The sequence below is a fragment of the Aotus nancymaae genome, unplaced genomic scaffold (assembly GCF_030222135.1).
Source record: "Aotus nancymaae isolate 86718 unplaced genomic scaffold, 86718_ANA_hifiasm-v0.15.2.pri h1tg000010l, whole genome shotgun sequence".
NCBI lineage: Eukaryota > Metazoa > Chordata > Mammalia > Primates > Aotidae > Aotus > Aotus nancymaae.
In genome coordinates, this window is record NW_026988421.1 from 46,576,070 (window position 1) to 46,596,545 (window position 20,476).

At 34.5% G+C, this 20,476-nt stretch overlaps 1 protein-coding gene across 1 annotated transcript in view; it reads right to left on the bottom strand.

Moving 5' to 3' along the window:
• Nucleotides 1-20,476, bottom strand: part of PCDH15 (protocadherin related 15) — a 965,496-nt gene that overhangs the window by 288,547 nt on the left and 656,473 nt on the right. Inside the window, exon 15 of the mRNA XM_064374141.1 lies at nucleotides 3,275-3,407. Coding sequence (XP_064230211.1) covers nucleotides 3,275-3,407 — 133 coding nt within the window. The remainder of the gene's footprint in view (nucleotides 1-3,274; nucleotides 3,408-20,476) is intronic.

The following is a 20,476-nucleotide window of genomic DNA, read 5'->3' on the forward strand; positions in this document are numbered from 1 at the left end:
AATGCTGGGGTGGGCAAAATGGAATGTGAACTACATGAAAGGGTAATTTGGAAGGAAATAATGCTTTTGTGAAGAAGAGAAATAATATTTGAGTATAAAACATAGTTTTATTTAGCAGCCTTACCTCATCTTTAGTATGATAAAAATAGATCAAAAATTCAGAGAGACAAAGAGGGAGGAAGCTGCTTGTGTGAATATACTCTATTGATATAAATACTCTATTGATATAAATACTAGAGGAAATTAGCTCTATATTGGGTAGTGTGCTGATGAATACTTAAAAAAACTTTGAAGTGAAAGGCACTGATTTGTTGTATTTGATGATTTCAGTGGCATAAGTATGTCCACCATAGCAATGTTTAGCTAGCAACATGACGTAACCTCACGTAGAGTCAGGAAGAGACACACACGACTGGCTCTCATGATTTCTGCATGACCTGGCTCCGGCATTTGACTGTGACAAGTTTCAGTGGCTGGTGAGAACTCCAGAGGAAAAAAGTCCACCTATAACTAACCCTGATCAGCATAACAGTTCCGAGAAATCCCAGCGTTCTGGTAACATTTTTCTCAACGCAATACCATCAGTACAGCAGTCAGACGAAATAGCATTCATGTACCGCTTCTCAAACAACTCTTAGAAACCATAAAAGGCCCATTCTTAAAAGGGGAAGTTGGGAGTGGGGGAATCAAGAATTGTTGTCTGAAAAGAAACCACTTTGATCTCCATCAAAACAGATTCGTTTTTTGTTTTTTTGGTTTTTTGTTTTTTTGAGGTGGAGTCTTGCTCTGTCACCAGGCTGGAGAGTGCAGTGGTGCAATCTCGGCTCACTGCAACCTCTGACTCCCGAGTTCAAGAGATTCTCCCCCTTCAGCCTCCCAAGTAGCTTGGGACTACCAGAACATGCCACCATGCCCAGATAATTTTTGTATTTTTAGTAGAGATGGGGTTTCACCATATTGGCCAGGATGGTCTCCATCTCTTGACCTCATGATCCACCCGCCTCAGCCTCCCAAAGTGCTGGGATTACAGGCGTGAGTCAATGCGCCCAGCCAACAGATTAGTTTGAAGTCAATTTGCTGCTATCTTCATAAATAAACTTCCTTACAAATTCCATCTTCCAAACTGAGCAATGAGTCAGCAGTAGGCAGTGCTAGAGAGTGAAAAGGATGAGGATGGAGGGACTGCAGGCAGTCCAAAGGTACCTCTAACACATCCTCTTATTAGAAGACTTTCAAAAGTAATTTGATGGAAGCTTTTCAACTTTTAGGTCACTAGTTTAAATGCAGTCTCAGTTGATGACGAACAAAAGTGGGTGGTTAGTGGCCTGTGAAAAGTACCTTCATGGTATCACCCTTGTTCTTTCTAATAGAGACTGCCACTGCAGTTGGCATCTTTTCTTTTCCTTGTACCAGAAGCACAAAGGGTGAATAGAAATGTCATTTCAAGTAGTTTTTCAGCCTTTGTACCAGAGAAATTTGAAATACGAAAAAGGCCATCTTCTTTTCATCTCTAACTCACAGGTAGAATTATTGAACTATAATATGTTTCTTAGATGTTCCTGGATTTTATTAAAATAAAGCCTGAACCACTTTACAAGTAAAATCATGTCTTACTTCACAGAAAGTTAAATTACATAAAGGCACATACTTGAGAAATATTTAAATATAAAATGTATACTTTCTTGACTTGAATCTTACACATGTAAGATTTATTTTGTTTTCCTTTTCTTTCTCTTATTTTTTTCTTGCTTCAGTAAATGAATTCCCATGACTGTAAAGGCAAAGATCTTATTATTCCATTAAATGAACATGTCTTAATATTTGTTTATTTCTATTCTTTATCATTACAATACTTTGACTAGTTTTTTTTCCTTTTAAAGAGATTGTAGGTTTTATTCCCTTTCTTTCATTTTTTTCACTAAAGTCCTCCAAATTTCCATATTACTAATATCTGTACCTTGATATAATTTTGTTTCAATATTAAATAATCAATTAAAACAAACTCTCTCTAGGTTCCTGGAGAAAGGCAACAAAATAAATAATTGAGCAGAGGCACAGAGAAGTACTTGGTAAGGCCAAGAAAATTTCAGTAGCTATCGGTAATTGGTAGGATATAACAGAAATAGCCCTGTTTTAGAAGTGAAGAAAACTCAATCAACTGATCTTAAGCATCAGTTACTTTCTATGGGGTTAGCTTTCCACATCTCGAAAAAATGAGATTGATGTGTTTTGTTCTTTTTGCATCCTTTTCAATACAAATATTCCATGGAATCTTCACTTTTATATCATCTGGATTTAAGTGAGAGGGTGTCAAAATTCAAATGGGATTTGAGCAAGATGGAGCTGTGCCTTACGTCACATTAGCTGATGGTAAAGATTGATGCTGGGATTTTCTGGGGTAACTCATGTTATAATCTCCCCTAGGCTTCAAGGCCAGCTTCATGAATTCTCAGATCAGCAGCTCCTGCCATTCCCATGTAACACCAGAAGATAAACTCTGTTCTCTGAACATTCATATGTAAAATGATGTCATCTTATGATTCTTATGATTGGTTTAGCAAAATAAAAACTGTTAACACCATATTTAGCCCAACTTGAAGCTGCATATTCAGTCAAAGATAGAGCTTTTCCTGGCCAAAAATACTTTGGTCAGAAATATATAAACAGTGAGAATCAAGCTATCATCTTGCAAGTAATACATATACTCATGAATCTCTAGCTACAAATGAAATTATCAGCTAAAACTGCCCCCTTCCTGTAAATGAATAAAAAACACAGCAATTACAAGATTTGCCTATGGCCATAAAATGAAGTAGGGTTTGCCTCATAATTAGAATGCCTACCATCAGCCTTTGAGTACAAAGTTAATTCCCCTATACGAGACTGCAGTAAAAATAAATCCAGCTGGTGCAAAGGCATACGAGACAGAAAATAATAGTCAGCTGCAGACTCTTTGGATGCAAAGTACAAAATATTCAAGTACATGTTTCTAATCCCTTCATTCTCTCCTGAAATGATTGCAGCTAATCCCTGCCAGCCAAACATTAGTTCTTCAATTGTGGTGATCAATAGAATAGATTAGCTATGGAAGCCCTCCATCCATATTACCCTTGCTTTCCTTTCCAGATGGAATTTTCATTCACTAGAGTAGGAGGCATGTGAGATTTTTCTCTCCGTACACAAATATAGACTCATTAAATGTCAAGCTTGTCACTTCAGAATTTACACACACACACACACACACACACACACACACACACCCCAAGGAACATACCTGTAGATTTAATAAAACAGCACCAACCCTCATGGCTTCACTAATTTCAAGGCTATACATCAGCTGTGGGAAGCGAGGAGGACTTTGATTATTTGGTGGAAGCACTTCAATGTACACAGTGCAGATGGAGTGCCTGCAGAGAAAGAGAGGCAAACAAGATGGTTACGAATCTGTGTTACATTTAATGTCAGACTGCATTCTTTATTCAGTGGTTGGGTTTACAGGAGAGAACATTTCCAAATTTTATAAAAAATAATAAAATCAAAATGAAAGGATAGAAAAATAAAACTAACACCAAAATATAATGGTTTTATGAAATCATCTCTGTAAAAGAAAAGTAATTGCCTCCAGTATCTGTTTTTCCTACTTAGATTAATAGTGTGGATTAAAATTGAATAGCTATACAAATAAAGCTAATAAATTAACTTGCCTTGACTTCTGACTTTGTTTTTAATGCTTCTGTAATAGCAAAATCATTCTATAAACATCTGGTAATAAGAGCTGTCCTTGGGGCTTCTTTCTATTAAACCAGCAGAGGGAGTATTGATTAAAATAACGCACTAAAGAAATGATAGACTGTTTTATTCCTTCTGTTGCTGACTTCAATGGCTTGATGTAAGTGTATGTCAAGAGTCAGGATCATAAGGACTCCTATGTAAAATAGTTGCAAACAAAACTAAATATGTTTTAAAATCTTCTCTAAAAAGTAAAATATGATAAGCTAGAAATCAGATTTAATAAAGCCCTTATACTGATAGGAGATTTTCTTGAAGGACAAGATACCTTATCATTAAAAGGAAGAAAAGTTAGCATTGACATAGTCAACTTTTTAGATATCTCTGAACTTCGAATTTTTTTCTTATAAAACAAAAGCTGAAGAAGCAAGTTAAGGTTTGTAAGGTGGAAACATCAGCTGAAATCTATCAGTGAAACCTGAAAGTTTATAAAGTTAGCCCTCCATCTTGAAAAAAAAATTATATATATGTATATGTATATATATGTATACATACACGCATACACACACACACACATTTTGTACAAACATACTACCACAGCCTAAAGATTTATGTTTTGAATTGATTTTAACAAAGTCATGATTTTAATTCAAAGCACATGTGTTATAATTTCTATTTGGAGGTTAGAATCTTCTATTTACTTATTTATTCAAGACAGAGTCTCTTTCTGTCACCCACACTGGAGTTCAGTGGTGTGATCTCAGCTCATTGCAACCCCCACTTCCCAGGTTCAAGGGATTCTCCTGCCTCAGCCTCCCAAGTAGCTGGGGTTACAGGCCTGTGCCACCACACCTGGCTAATTTTTGTATTCTTAGTAGAGACAGAGTTTTGCCATGTTGGTCAGGCTGGTCTTGATCTCCTGACCTCATGATCCACCCACCTCAGCTTCCCAAAGTGTTGAGCTAACAGGCGTGAGCCACTGGCCTAGAATCTGGCCTAGAATCTTCTTAAAGTAGTCCCAAACTCTTCATAATGTGCTTCAATTAAAAGACAAGGTCGCCACAAATATTTGTCTGAGTTTATTAAATAAATCATTCTACTTTCAAAAACCTTTTTTTTTTTAAATTTAATTTAATTTTTTTTTTAATTGCATTTTAGGTTTTGGGGTACATGTGAAGAACATGCAAGATTGTTGCATAGGTACATATGGGGCAGTGTGATTTGCTGCCTTCCTCTCCTTCACCTATATCTGGCATTTCTCCCCATGCTCTCTCTCCTCAACGCCCCACCCCCTGCTGTCCCTCCCCTATTTCCCCTCAACAGACCCCAGTGTATAGTGCTCCTCTCCCTGTGTCCATGTGTTCTCATTGTTCAACACCCGTCTATGAGTGAGAACATGCGATGTTTGATTTTGTGTTCTTGTGTCAGTTTGCTGAGAATGATGGTTTCCAGGTTCATCCATGTCCCTACAAAGGATGTGAACTCATCGTTTTTGATGGCTGCATAATATTCCATGGTATATATGTGCCACATTTTCCCTGTCCAGTCTATCATCGATGGGCATTTGGGTTGGTTCCAGGTCTAAAAACCTTTTAAAAGAAATTCAGAACATGGACAGTAAAATTTGGTTTAATAGTTTGTCGCTTTAAATACACATGAATTCAAGTTGCTTCAGAGCATATCGTCAGTAGATAGATATCAATAAAATATTAAGCATAAAAGCTACAGTGACTCAAGAATTTCATGCTTACATTTATCAAGGTATTGTTCTAAAGTAATCTCACTTTAAAATATTTGAACTTTTATAATTAGTTGAAATATCTGTATTCATTTCTGCCAATGATTTTATGAATTTAGTATCCAAATTTGCCAATAAAATTAATCAAATTATATTTTTTAAATGGGTTCAAACTGATGGTGATGAAATGTTGCTTATACATTTATAATTATCAATGGTAACACAAAACAATGGGAAGTTACAAAATTAATTGTATACTGCAAAGATTCCTACTTCCCATGTTGTGAGAACAAAGGAATTGTCATTTTGAGGTAGGCCTAACATCCTTCCAAGTGGTGATCTGACCCCAACAGCAGCCCCAAGATGTAAAACATTTTCCCTGATATTACCCTTGAAGATCTTGGCTTATTTTAGTGTCTGTTGCTCAAGTTTTTAAAAATGTTATGAATCTCTTCCTTCTCTCTGATAGCACAGTGTCTATGCATAACAAGTCCTACAACACTATTGGTAATAACAGTAGGTGAGTGATGTTAAACACAGAATTTATAACTAGATATTCCTGGATTATAATTGGGTTGCTGCCCTCAGTGATCTAGAGCAAATTACTTCTTTCAGCTTCATTATTTCCATATAATAAATGAGAATAATAACAGCTAAGATCAAAATAAACATTAAATAAGTTTGTATACTTGCATGTGTAAGTACATATATATATGAAACATAATTTTATCATTTATTAATAAATTACTCTAAATAAGGCTTGAGATTTCTTATTCTACTTTATGAATAGTGTAAACAAACTTGCATTTTCCTTATTTACATCCTTTTTAATCCTTTATAATATTTTAGACATTTTAGTTGAATCCTTTCGCTTGGCTAAAGTCCTACAAAAGCAGGATACTCCTTCACCTCTCCCCAGCATGGGGTATGCTGGTGTTAGAATTTGAACATATGGATCATAATCTTTAGGGTAGGATACAAGAATCTACAACTTTCACAATTTTCCAAGGTTCTACACATAGAAATTAGAATTTGAAGACCACTGCTTCAGCATCTCATGAAAAGTACAATATGTAGACTCAACGGTTTTTTTAAATTACTTCAGGAGAAAACTCTACAAACTCAATGTCCTCAATAACCCTGGATCCAAGAGACTTCCTCACTGTTTAACATTTTTTTTCACTGGAACATACCTGTACCTCAGATTTCAAACTTTCTTTCAAAAGCTAGGCCCTTTCTGCTTCTGGTATTTTTTAGATCTTCAGTTTACTGGTCAAGAATACTTTATAAGGGTTTTACAAAAATATCAGTATCTTAAGGCTTGTAAAAGTATAAACTACCCTTATTTTATTTTTTATATTTCTTGATTCCTTTCCCTTTCATTTTCTTCCCATTTTAGAGGGCTAATGTGTGACAATACGACAGTAAGGACCTTAAACTCATATGAGGCACTTGGATATCTGTCACAGAGAAGAAAACTTTAAATTGCTGAAACAAAATGGACTGTAGACTCAGAACACAAGAGACAAACTTTAGCCAACCCGACCATCTCCTTGATCTGTCCTTACTCCTTCGGTTCCTCTGTTCCTTTCCACAATAATTCAAATGCTAAAATTACTAATTATGTTTTTTCCCCTCTTGGGCTTGAATCTTGGAGTTATTTGGAGGAGATCATATTTCAAGGTCTTGCATTTTTCATCTTCAACAGCCTGGCACATCCCTACAATGTGTTTAAATAAACACCAGGCTTCTTGAGGGTTATTGCCTTTTAAAATGCTATCTCCTTTTTATCCCTGATGTCAGCACAATGTCAGAGTTAGCTTTCCTAAAATTGAATACCAATAGTATTAACAATCAAATAATAGTATTAATGCTGTAATAAATAGTAGTAATTCAACAGCATCATTTTAAGAACTTAATAAAATAGGGCAGTCACTATATAAATAATAACACTTTATGTGAGCATTTTGTATTTACATTTTATAGCTAGTGCTAAATGCATAAAACTGAGCATCTATATATGACAAATTATATTTTGTAATATAGCCAGTATGATGTAGATAAATCTCCTTTTCTAAAAATGAACATCATAAAGCTTTATTACATTTCATCTGGTAATAAAGGTCAAAGTAGAACAAAAGAGGTAATCTATTTCTTATATACTCTTGAAAACTACCCAATAGTCCCATAGATAGCTTTTTTTTTTTTTTTTTGCGGGGAAGAGGATGGTGGGGATAAACATAGAAATTGACCCTTCTGGTCTTAAAGCTTGAAATTTAGATTTGTTTTATCTGAACTCCTTCCTCCAAACAACCTTCAGGCCTCCCCAAAAACTATGTAAGAACTGAAACTCACCAGATCACCACATCCAATGAGATGTCAGACTCCTCATTCATTATGATTGCTTCCTTGCCCCTCCCTAGTTCCTGTTTTCTTACATACTGTTACATTTCTTTACCACTATATAAACCCTAATTTTAGTCAGTCAGTGAGTTGGATTTGAGATTCATTACCCATTTACTCAGCTGCAGCACTAGATTAAAACCTTATTCTTTGGCAGTAATTGTTGTTTCAGTGATTGGCTTTTTATATGACCAGCAGCAGAATCTAGACTGAACCCCTCGTGTTTCTGTGACAGATTTTGGTTACCTGACCAGGAGCACATTGCATGTGTCTCAGCTGCCTTGAGCTGAGAGTCTCAGAAGAACTCCTAAGCAGTTGCCCACCCAATTTTTGTTGGAGGTATTTTGGTTTTTCTCTGGTCCCACAACAGCTACCCCCCACTACATTCCTCATTGTCTAGTCAGAACAAGGTTTAAAACTTGACATCTGCAACCAGATAGGTGAGTGTCACATCTTTTGTGAGTGTGGACAGGAGGATCCCTTCCTCTCAATTTGAGAATTTTTTTAAAAAGTTTTTATTTGTAGGTTGAACAAGCCCAAATGACTGAGAGTGGGAAGTGCCCTGATTGTGTTCGTATGGGCACTTTTAGGAAAGTTTCACTAGGAACACCTTGGGAGCTTGTTTGTAAGTGTGTGTGGTATGTGTATGTGAGTGTATATGTTTTGTAGGTACCAGACAGTGGGATTGGCTCCTCTCAATTTGAGAAATTCCTAAGGAATTTTGGGTTGTGGGTTGATCAAGCCCAACCAATAGAAAGAGGAAGACCCCAACTGTTTCACTTTGAGAAATTTTAGGGCTCGTCTGTTGTTTCAGCAGTTAGATAATGTTGGTGATTGTCTGTGTTTGAGATACTCATAGGAAGTTAGAATTCAGTAAGCTAATATTCTTTTGAATCACTGTTTGGCTGCAATGTTCTTTGTAATCTGTAGATTGCTATTGGATAGGAAAGTGGGACAGAGTTCCATGTATCCAGATTTTTGTGCTACTGCTCTAACCACAGTCGGGCCTGGTTAATATGTGATGTTCTCTAGTAGTGCTGTTTTGTCCCAGTGTTGTTTGAAGTCTGGGGAGGTTTAGCCTTTAAGAATCAAACTGTCATGAAAACTGTTTTACCCAAAATTTTTCACTGGATTACCTATCGGGGTAAAGAAGTGTGGCTACATAAACCAGTGAGTTTGCTATCTCAAGGCTAGGGTTCTGTGGTAAAATGAATTGCATCTTTATGTGTACGTATATGTGTCTTAATGTGTTTATGTATGTTCATGTATTATGGTTTTTTTTTTTTGGTCAACCAAATTGGTTTATAAATAAAAGAGTACACATAAATTAAGTAAACCCAAAGTATTTTTCAAGTTAAATGATTTAAGTAAACATCAATAAAGAAGCTGGCTTTAAAAATTTTGATAAAATAAAAACAGGTATGTTTTTAGAATTGTCAGCATACATTTTTGTCTGGGTTTTATACATGACTCTGCTAGATATGACTAAGGTATCAGAGTTTGGCATAGAAGGTTATAAAACTGTAAACCCAGCCAAAATAAAATTATTTTATTTTGGCTCGTGTACCTTCTTTGAAATAAAATAAAATCATTTTGGCTTGTGTACCTTCTTTGAAAATGAGAGTAATTTAATGTTGTTAGCTGAATCTTGTGAGTTATTGGCAAAAATACCTATATATTTAAGTTCAAAGTTTAGTTGAGGACCTGACATTAACCAGCTATGTAAAAAAAGTAATGAACAAGAAAAAAAATTAACTTTATTAATTATTATTATTGAGACAGAGTCTCGCTCTGTCACCTAGGCTAGAGTGCAGTGGTATGATCTCTGCTCACTGCAACCTCCACCTCCCAGGATCAAACAATTCTCTGTCTCAACTGCCTGAGTAGTTGGGATTACAGGTATCTGCCACCACAGCCACCTGGCTAATTTTTGTATTTTTTTTAGTAGAGATGGAGTTTCACCATCTTGGCCAGGCTGGTCTTGAACTCCTGACCTTGTGATACACCTGCCTTGGCCTCCCAAAGTGCTGAGATTACAGGCATGAGCCACTGCACCCGGCCAGAAAAAGCTAACTTTAAATGATGGTGTCTTAATATCTCAGTTTTCAGAAGTAATCTAGATAAACTATTAAAATGAAAGAATGAGTACATGTGAATTGAATAAATGTTGTAGGTATTCTTTACGTGTAATTTAAAGTTTTTAAATTGTTTTTGATGCTAAATGAATGTCTGGGTCATTTCCAATTAAGAAAAAGCTATGGGGAAACATTTCTAAAACTTGTGGAATGGTTCTCATCTGTAAAATGCTAATATCTGATAGTCAGCTCAGGATTTCTTGCTTCTCAGGTGTTTAGTAAAATTTAAGGCTCCTAAGAAATCTAAAGAAGATTGGTTTTTATGGAGAAAACAAATCATTTTATCGGGTTCAGAAGTTATCTCAAGGTTAATTCAAATTATAGACTTGAAATGGTTATTTAAGAAACAAGGTAGAAGAAAACCATTAAGTAGAAGAAAACCAAAAAGTAGAAGAAAAAGATGTGAAAAAAGTTATAGATATGAAAATATATTTTTGGTAAAGAAAGTGATAATGAGAAAATAACTTTAAGGTTCCTGGCAAAAATCACAAAAAAGGCTAATTTTTGTTAAGTTCTAAACAGAAATAGTACATTATATATTTTGTTATTTGAAAAAGTAGCTGAGAATAGAAGTGTTTAAATTATGTTTATTTCCAAGGTAATTCAATTAAATCAATAATTTGAATTGGTTCAGATCTTTAATGAGGAAAAACTGTGATATGTGTTCAAAGTTTTAATGTTCAGGAAAGTCTGGCCTTTTCCTTAAGGAAGTTATATTGATTGAGATTTCTCTCAAACTACTTGAGCTGTGTTTACCACTATTAAGTGACATTCAACTGAACATTAAGTGATATTAACACTATGTGACATTCAACTAAATAATTACTTTAAAAAGTGTGATACTTTGTTGTAATTTTTGATCCAGATCCATTTATCTCTGACGGGCATTCATGTGGTACTTGAAAACAGAATATGTACAAGTATTGCACTAGTTTGAAGACTTTAGTGGTGAAAATTACTTAATCAGTTTTAAGTACTGTATCTGGAAGTGAATCTTAGAAATGTGTGATGATGCTCTTTTAAATAGCTGAAAAGAAATTGTGTGGTTCTCACTTTGCCCTTGTTTTGTTGTGTAGTATTTAAGTGAAATTAGATTGCTTATTCTTATCCTGAATTTCCAAAACTGATACTTGCCTTTGTGACTTTTTAATAATGGTAATAAAACCCAACATGAATTTTCTTACGTTGAAAAGTTTGGCAAAGGACCTATCAAAACTTTGATGCTTTGGGTCACAGTTCTGTCACTAAAATGCTAGCAATTAGACATATGGAATGAGTAACCTAACTACTTTAACCCAGTGGTTAGAAGTGCTATAAGTAGTACCTCCTAAACTCCAAATCAGAGTTTTAGTCTGTGGCATATGAGAATAATAGGGTTTTGTAGTAGAAATATCCTATTAACTAATCCATGTGCTGTTAAGTTATAGGTCGTTGACTCCTGGGTCTGAAGAAAGCACTGCCTTCTGTAAATTTTGAGCACTGATACCAGTCAAAACGTCATCTTCAGATGCAGGACACAGTGACAATAAAAATGAATTGCTTTCATGAGACACAGGACCAGAAATTAAAACTATGTAATCTTTCTAGGCTCAGGAACAATTGTGGAAGCTATGGGTGCATGAGATGGTGAGGGACAATTTTTAGAGATAAACTTAGTTCAGAATTTCTGTAAATTAAACGTTAATATCAAAATCCCAATGATACAAGGCCATGTGTCTGGTATCATCGTGTCTGGGCCAATGTGTCAGAATAACAGTGTTTTCTTGGAGCACTGATCTACTCTTTAATAGCTAATCGTAAAAGGCTATATAAAAAGTTTGTGAAAATCTTACTTTAGTCAAACTGATTAAAATTATATGGATTTGTTTATAAGGTTTTATTAAAATTAGACAACATCAATAGTAAGCCATACAAAGGTAAAATTCTGTTTTTTGAATAAAAATTTCACATATTTTTGTTTACCTTTTGAGGAAACTGCAGGGAAAAAAACAGAGAGGGGAGAGACAGAATTAGTTGGCCTCCTGCTATCTTAAGTATTAGGTCTTACTGCTTAGGAAACTGACTCTCCTCTCCATCAAAAGATAAATGTTTTTATTTTACTATTTTATAGTGATATGTGATCCTATTTTGTGATATCAGATGGCTGAAACCTTTGATATTTGACAGACTTTCCAAGAGCAAAACTTCAAGTTCTAAATTCAGTCTTTTGGGTCCCAAACTAACATTTTTGGATATTAGTTCCCCTGAAGTTCAAGAGAGACATATAAGGCTTATGAGGCTTAGTCGTTGCATTAGAATTATGCAGGAAGCACTGTTAAATCTGAGGTGGTGTTAAGCTTCCTTGGGTAATATTTATATGGATGGGTTGTTGATATGTGTTTGAGGATTATGTGAGATTCCTAAAATTCTGATATTTCTTAATATATATTGTCAGTAATAATTATGATTATGTAAAACTGTTGTATGCCAGAGAAATAACCAAATTTCTTTGTCATCTGTGTCTTTATGGCTGTCTTAAGGCTTTTGTCATCTACAATTACTGTTTTGCTTTGATCCTTCTCAAAAATTGGTTAAAAGCTACACTCCTGGGCTTGCTTCTTTGGGGGAGTTCAAGAAAAGAACTTCTGAATGCAGGTTTCTGATAACTTTGGGGATTGTGCCATTGGGTTAGAGAAGAAACTTACAGGGCACTAATTGAAAGGCTGATGTGTTCATAAAGATTGTTAACCCAATATGAAGCAGAGAAAGAACTGATTGCATGGACTAAACTAATGAAGGACTGACATAATATTTATGGCTTTTTTCTTTGAAACATTGCTGATTTTGGTTTTGTTTACCAGAGTCTGGATACTTTTTTAGAACTATTTATAGCCTTCAAGTATACTTTAAGTATATTATGTAGAGTATACTTTTGTAACCAGAATTTGAGGCATATTTTCATTCTGCCTGATTTCTCCAGAGCTTATAAACTATCTATGTATATTCTTAATTCATGATGATCTATTTACTTGAGGAGATTTAATAAGAACATGTTTTCTTGTATAATGAAACACAGGTGGAGGAAGTGGTCATTTTCTCAGAGATTTGACTGAAATGGCCTTGTGAAAGGTCCCGGCAAAGACAATTTCGAACCTATATGAACAGTGATTCTTGTTGCACTTTGGGTGGTTAATCAAGCTAAGTATATGGGCCTGAAGCTTATTTTGCAAGTACATTTGTCCTGCTATGACTTGCCTTTGTTGGAAGTTGGGTGCTGAAGAGAGGAATACTCTGTTTCAGAAGAAAATTATACTATTAGATTAGCCTTTGATTTCTGGGTGGGCATGAAATCACCCATAGTATGAAGCTGCCCATGATGCCCCTCCTCAGCATTAAGCAGCCAGAAAGGTTGACAACCAGATTCTCTGTGACTGAGGAACTGATAAATAGAAAGGGGGGACTGAAATCCACCCAGTAGTCCCATAGGTCCCTTTTTTTGATAAACATAGAAACTGACCCTTCTGGTCTTAAAGTTTGAAACTTACATTTGTTTTATTTAAGTTCCTTTCTCAAGAAAAAACTTTCAGGCCTCTCAAAAAAGTATTAAAGAACTGAAATATAACCATATCACCATATCCAGAAAATGAGATGCTAGACCCTTCATTCATCATGATTGCTTTCTTGCCCTACTGTAGTTCCTATTCTCTTACACATTGTTACATTTTCTCCCTGCTATATATACCCATAATTTTATTTGGTCAGGAAGATGGATTTGAGACTGATCTCCCATCGCCTCAGCTGTAGCACCCAATTAAATCCTTCTTCCTTGGCAATAATTGCTGTGTCAGTGATTGGCCTTCTCTGTGGTGAGCAACAGGACCTAGACCAAAATCTTGGTGTTTGGTAACACTCTTAAAATTTAAAATCATCTAATTTAATTACCATTTTACAAAAGAGGACTTAAAAATGGAAAAGATTACTTGACTGAATCAAGATTATAAAATTAATTAGCAACAGAAGATAAACTAAAATACAAGCTTTCTGGATTCAAAGTCTGCTTTCCATTGCTCCCTACATCCTACAAGAATAAGTAAAATAAGTTGGATGATTTTTACTTTCTATGTGTTAATATAAAATATTTTTAGTTTGTAATAAAGGGTGTTACCTGACAGGAAACCATAAATTATTTCAAGTCTGAGGTTCAGACTATGACATCACAATTTTAAATTAATAATACCATGAATCACACTTCATCCACAGCACTTATTGTAAGGCAAATATAAATTATGAATAAAGAAGAGGTTTGGAAAATAGACTTAAGATGCTTTAAGTTTGGAAATGGTATAATAAAAAAATTTTAAAAAGACAACTTTTTGATATGACAATAGTTATCAGTAGTAATGACATAATGTTGCTGGCTTATAGAGGATTGTATTATTTTTATTGTTATTTTCTATTAAATATGTCAACATGTGCTACAAAGTGTCTATTTGTAATTCTGCATTTCTAACTTGTTTCTAAGATGAGGGTTACAGATACTTATATTGCTTTTTCTGGTAGATTTCAGACAGGGAAATTACCATTTTTCTTTTCCTTTGTCTTCCACCAATATTGTGCTAGAAAAGCTATATTTACAGCTCAATGTTCACAGATTCTATTCTATTCTTTTGGAAGTATATATAGGAATCTACAGGAGTAAAAACTTCAGATTGAAAACCAACATAAGAGGTCAGAGAAAACTTTTCAGAACTTACAGGGGCAGAGTTTTAAGATGCAAGATGTATTTATATATAAATACCACAGAATTTTAATAGACAGAGGAAAACTCACCTGTCAATTTACAGAGCATTGAAGAAAATAAATGTATGTTTTTTGGAACTAAAGAGAAGGGTATATACAAGCAAAGACATGGTAGAATTTGAAGCTATGGAGGTGGGACTCATGGACTATACCTGTTGATATAAACTTCATCTTGACAATGAGGCTCAGTTGGCAGTGTTTAAGCAGATTGGTAATTATAACCAAAAGTGCCAAGTCATTCATAGTTCTTTAACACACTAGTTTGTTTTGTTTCTTTTCATCTTCTTGTTCCTCTGCTGGGATATTCCATTACCATTCTTGCCCAGGTAAACCTCCACTTGTATTTATCTACTGCTACCTGTTTAGATGTACCTATGCCAATATCTGAATACCAAGTGGGCAGAGATCTCATTTTACTTGTTGCATACTTCCAGCACCTCCCCAAGACACTAGGATTTGTGGGAACTTAGTCAATTTTTATCAAAATAAATGAATAAATAAATAGCCTCATCATGTATTACTAATGATAAGTTTAGCATGTACATTTGTTACTAGTAAAATATTTTAAAGAGAAAATTGTATTTTAAAAAGAATATATATTCACAATGGGAACATAATTTTATTTAAGAATTATTTCATCTCATAATTAATTAAACATAGCTTTATATTTTATGAAAAAAAGGGAATTAAAAAAGTATGTTAGCCCATGCATCAATCATTTTTATCATAATTTTATTAGAAGCTATCTGGGGAGAGAGACTGTCTCTTATTTTTGATATCAGCATAATTATCAAATAGTAGTGCTTTATTCATGTTAGGATGAAGTAAATACTTACACAATTTAATTGGATAACTTAAGTTAATCAATATACACCACTAAAGAAATATCTCAAAATAACTTAGGGATTTAAAAAAATCTTTTGGTTTTTATTTCTTCCGTATGCTTATCAAAACCTCAAAAAAAAAAAAAAAAAGCTATGTAGTATTCCTTCCCTTACTCTTTGAATCTTTAGCTAGTTTACTAAATTAGAATAATACAAACATAGATATTTAATTCATATTGGCCATATTTTAAGTCAATATTACTATATTTATGAACTGAAGCTGCCAAGCTTAAAATAATAATATAGAAAACTGTCTAAATTCTGAAGGTTGCTGTCATTTTTTGATGTTATTATTTAGCTTTTTAAATGCCATGGTTGCTGGCTGGGTCCATCTGTAAAAAATATCACTATATATATATTTTGTTCATAATCTTTAAATATAATCTTCTTTATAAAAGAAATACTGAAAGCAAAGCCTCGTAGCATTTCAGTTCATTCATCAACACAGTTTGAAGGATTAATTTCTCTCCAGAAAATAGCAAATATCATTATCCTACAGTGAACATGACATTATCCCAGCAGGTAGAATGGAAGTTTATGGATTATTATTCTCTCCAGGTCCCACTTGATGACTCACCAAACATTCTAAGGTGAGTTTTTAGTATCCAAGCCATTGTCTAATAAAAATAAATGTGAAGATATGTCAACTAAATTTTTGATATCACAGAAAAGACATGTAAACTCAGAATCTGAAGATGGTGCTTTGTTTTCTGGCATTGAATATAATTTTACTTAAGTAAAAACTGTTTATTGTACTGATAGTTGTAGGCAATAGCTTATTCAGGAAAATCAATGATATGTCTTACAAATAGAAAGTGAGCAAAAAGAAGAGTATAAAATCTAATTTATTAAATAACCAAACTGATTTAAAACACTTCAACTATAACATAACATATTGGCCACATATAGATCCGACCAGATCTATTGAGCACAACACTATCTTCAATGAAAAATATGTATATAAAATGCAACAAATTGACGAATATTGAAGGACTTTAATAGAATTGAAATGAAAAAAGGTGACATTGTTCTTATAGATAGCATTGCTATTAAACAATTATAGTTCTCCAGAACAGTAACTACAAGGACGGTAGATACGAAACAGTGGAGGAAAAAGCTTTAAATCCAGCAACGCTGAGTTCAAGTTATGGTCCTACTACTTGTTTGCTAGAGGGGTAGAAGTGGGAAACGGGACTGCTTAGCCAAGTCAATTAACCTATTTCAGCCTTAGATTTCTGATATAGAAGCTAAATTATGCAAAACGTCACAATGCTATTGTTAATATTAGAAATTATATATATATATATAAAGGAGCTAGCAAAGTGTCTGGCCCTCATGTGTGCTTAGTAAGTATTATCAGTCACCAGTGTCATTAAAGACATTCAGGAAAGGATATTTTCCTATCACAGACATCTGAAGAAAATGAGGCCAAGGAGAAATCTGAGAAAAGGGCCATCCAGGCCGAGAGGAAATGAAAATCAAGTTCAAAAGCTTGAAGGCAGCTCTGATCCTAAGAGACAGAGAGGAGACTTGTACAATGACTGGAATGGACTAAGAAAAGCAGAGCTGCTGGGCACAGTGGTTCACGCCTGTAATCACAGCACTTTGGGAGGCTGAGGTGGGTGGCTCATGGGGTCAGGGGTTCAAGACCAGCCCGATCAACATGATGAAACCCATCCCTACTTAAAAATACAAAACTTAGCCGGGCGTGGTGGCACACACCTGTAATCCCAGCTACTTGGGAAGCTGAGGCAGGAGAATTGCTTGAGTGTCCTTCTGCAAGTGACACCTGGCAATATATTAGACAATGCCTTAGATCCTAAAAAACTCACCTTAGAATGTTTGGTGAAACATTAAGTGGGAAGTAGAGAATAAAATCCATATACTTCCATTCTTCCTGCTGGGATAATGTGATGTTCACTGTAGGATAATGATATTTGGTATTTTCTGGAGAGAAATTAATCCTACAAATTGAGTTGTTGAATGAACTGAATAACCTAGCACAGATGAAGCTATTATTTAAAATTTACTCAAACCTGATTTTGCTCTTATTGTAGATTCTGTAACTATTCAATGTATGAAAGTATTCTATATATTTCTTCTAAGAAGGACTCCTTAGCTGTTTTATCAGGTTCAGGCATACACAGTCACCCCTCAGTATCATTTAGTATTGGTTCCAGAACCCATAAGGATTCTAAAATCCACAGATGACCAAGTCCCTGATAAAAATGAGACAGTATTTTCATATAATCTATGGATATTATCTCATACACTGGAAATCATCTCTAGATTACTTTTAATACATAATAAAATACTAATGCTAATAGCTGTTATACTGTATTGTTTAGAGAATGCCAAGGAAGAAGTCTGCACATGTTCAGTACAGATGTAATGTTTTCCCCAAATATTTTTAATTGTTGCAGTTAGTTGAATCTACTGACGTGGATGCCATGGATATGGAGGGCCAAGTGTGTATTTGCTTTTTGGATATATGAACGTTGGCCACATCCAACTAAATGCATCCAAAATTAAATTGATGTCCTCACCCAAGCCATGTGCATCATATTGACATCACCAACATGAGATCACCTTAAACAAAAACCTGGGAATTATTTTATCTTAATTTTGGCAATTCTATCTCTCTGTTCTTCCTAATGTACCCAGTTCAGGACATCAGCAGCATTTACCCTACAGTCTTATGCCTCTGCTCCCCTAAAATTTGCCTTCCATTCAGACAATCAGGTTGACTTTACAAAACCACGACGTTTTCTTACATGACTTTCTAATTTAAAAGTCTTTCCAAGAATTCCTCCTATTGATTGGTTAAGTCTGAGTTTTTATCAAAACAAATTAACTTTCTGTGGCATGGCCTTTAACTTTTCAAACCCACTTTGAATCATTTTATGCCCCCAGTAACACTGACTAATAGTTACCCATAAACAAGCTGTGAGGCTGTGCCAATAAGGTCACATACTATTTTCATCTGGTCAACCTCATTCTCTTATTGTGGGATGACTTCTTGGTACTCCTTCATTAACATAAGGGCTCTATCAACACCCTAGAAAGCCCAGAATTTACCTTAATCTCAAAATTGCCATGCTAAACTAAATTTAATTTATATTCTTCTTTATATACTTTACTGTATTTGGGCGGCTTTCAAATTGTAGTACTATAGTTATCTTTGTATTCTAGAATGTAGTAAATGGCAATATGTAATAAACGATTTGTTGGGGCTGAAAGGAAATTTTCCTATCACAGACACCTGAAGGAAATAAGGTCATGGAGAAATCTGAGAAAAGAGCCATCCAGGCTGAGAAAAGACTAAAACCAAATTCAAAAGCTTGAAGGTAGTTATGATCCTAAGGGACAGAGAGGAAACTGGTACAACGCCTGGAATGGACTAAGAAAAGCAGAATTAAGTAGAAGATGAAGTGTATAAACTGGTGACATGAAGGACTATCCTAACTCTAGTGACAGCTGGCAAATTTCACTGGGTCCCTTTGAATTTATTTTAATGATTTGCCTTTTACTCAGTGTGAAATGTGAAAGAACTGGAGAGCTCTGGAAAGCTTGAGTTACGGATTGAGATGTTTTCTATGTTATCAGGATCACCCAGGCTATTGTGTTGAGAAGAAACTAAAGGGAGCACAGGAAGATTTATAATTGGAAGAGGTTTTCAACATTCTGGACTAGAGATTGCAGTGGCTTGGACTGGAATGTGGCAGGAGTTATTGCTTTCTGAATATGTTTTTAGAGTAGAACATAGAAGAGTTTCTCCAGGTCATGTTTGGAGCCAGGGAGAAAAAGGGGCATTGAGGATGCCTTTAAGGGTATTTGGTCAGAGTGACTGCAAGATAGGAAATGCCTTAAACCTCTCATTGGATATAAAGTCACCAAGAAGTTTGATAGGAGTACTGGTGAAGTGAATGTCAGGAAGGTAGGAAATAAACTTCCAAGTGTGACTTTCCAGTATGTAGATGACAACAGGATATGAGGTTAGAAAAAAGAAGACGGCAAGGAGGGGTAATGGGCATGATAATTATTTTTTGACATGAGATTCAAAGGAAAACAAGCTATTAAGGAGGAGGAAATCTAGCCTAAAAATATCAATGAGAATCTAATACTCCATCTACCGTATCTCTGTGATTAGTGATAATCACACACCCTTCAAAGTTTAGTTACAGTTCTTCTGTAAAGCTTTCTGGACCTGGAGTAGTTTTGAGTTATCTGACAATTTTCTATATTTATTCTGTATTATTGATCTCTTAAGATTTCCTTTTTTTTTTTTTGAACTAATATTGGTAAATTATGTCTTTTAAAAGAATAATCCATTTAAGTTTTCGAATTCTGCATATATCTAAGCAAAGGTGTCTTATGAATCTTTTTTCTGTTTCTATGTGGTTTCCTCATTAGATTTTATTATGTACAGTTTTACTTTTTATATTTTCCTTGATTATGTTAGATATTATTTTATCCAATTAATCTTGTCATTATTTTTGTTGTGTCTTTCCAGAGAATCAAATTCCGATTTATTTGTTTTATACAGGTATATAATACATTCATATCTGATATTACACTTATTAATAATTTGGGGGAATATCTTGTGTTTTTACTTGTTTTTTTTATTATGACAGTTCTACCTAATCTTGATAACATTTTTCAAAAAGAAAAGTACAGACTAATTTTATTAAATAAAATATCAGCAAGCATATAATATCAGCTCATTTCAAGAGTAAAACATTATGGTTGAATAGAATCTATACCATGTATGCAAAATAGATCGAGCTACACAATGGATGCAAAATAGG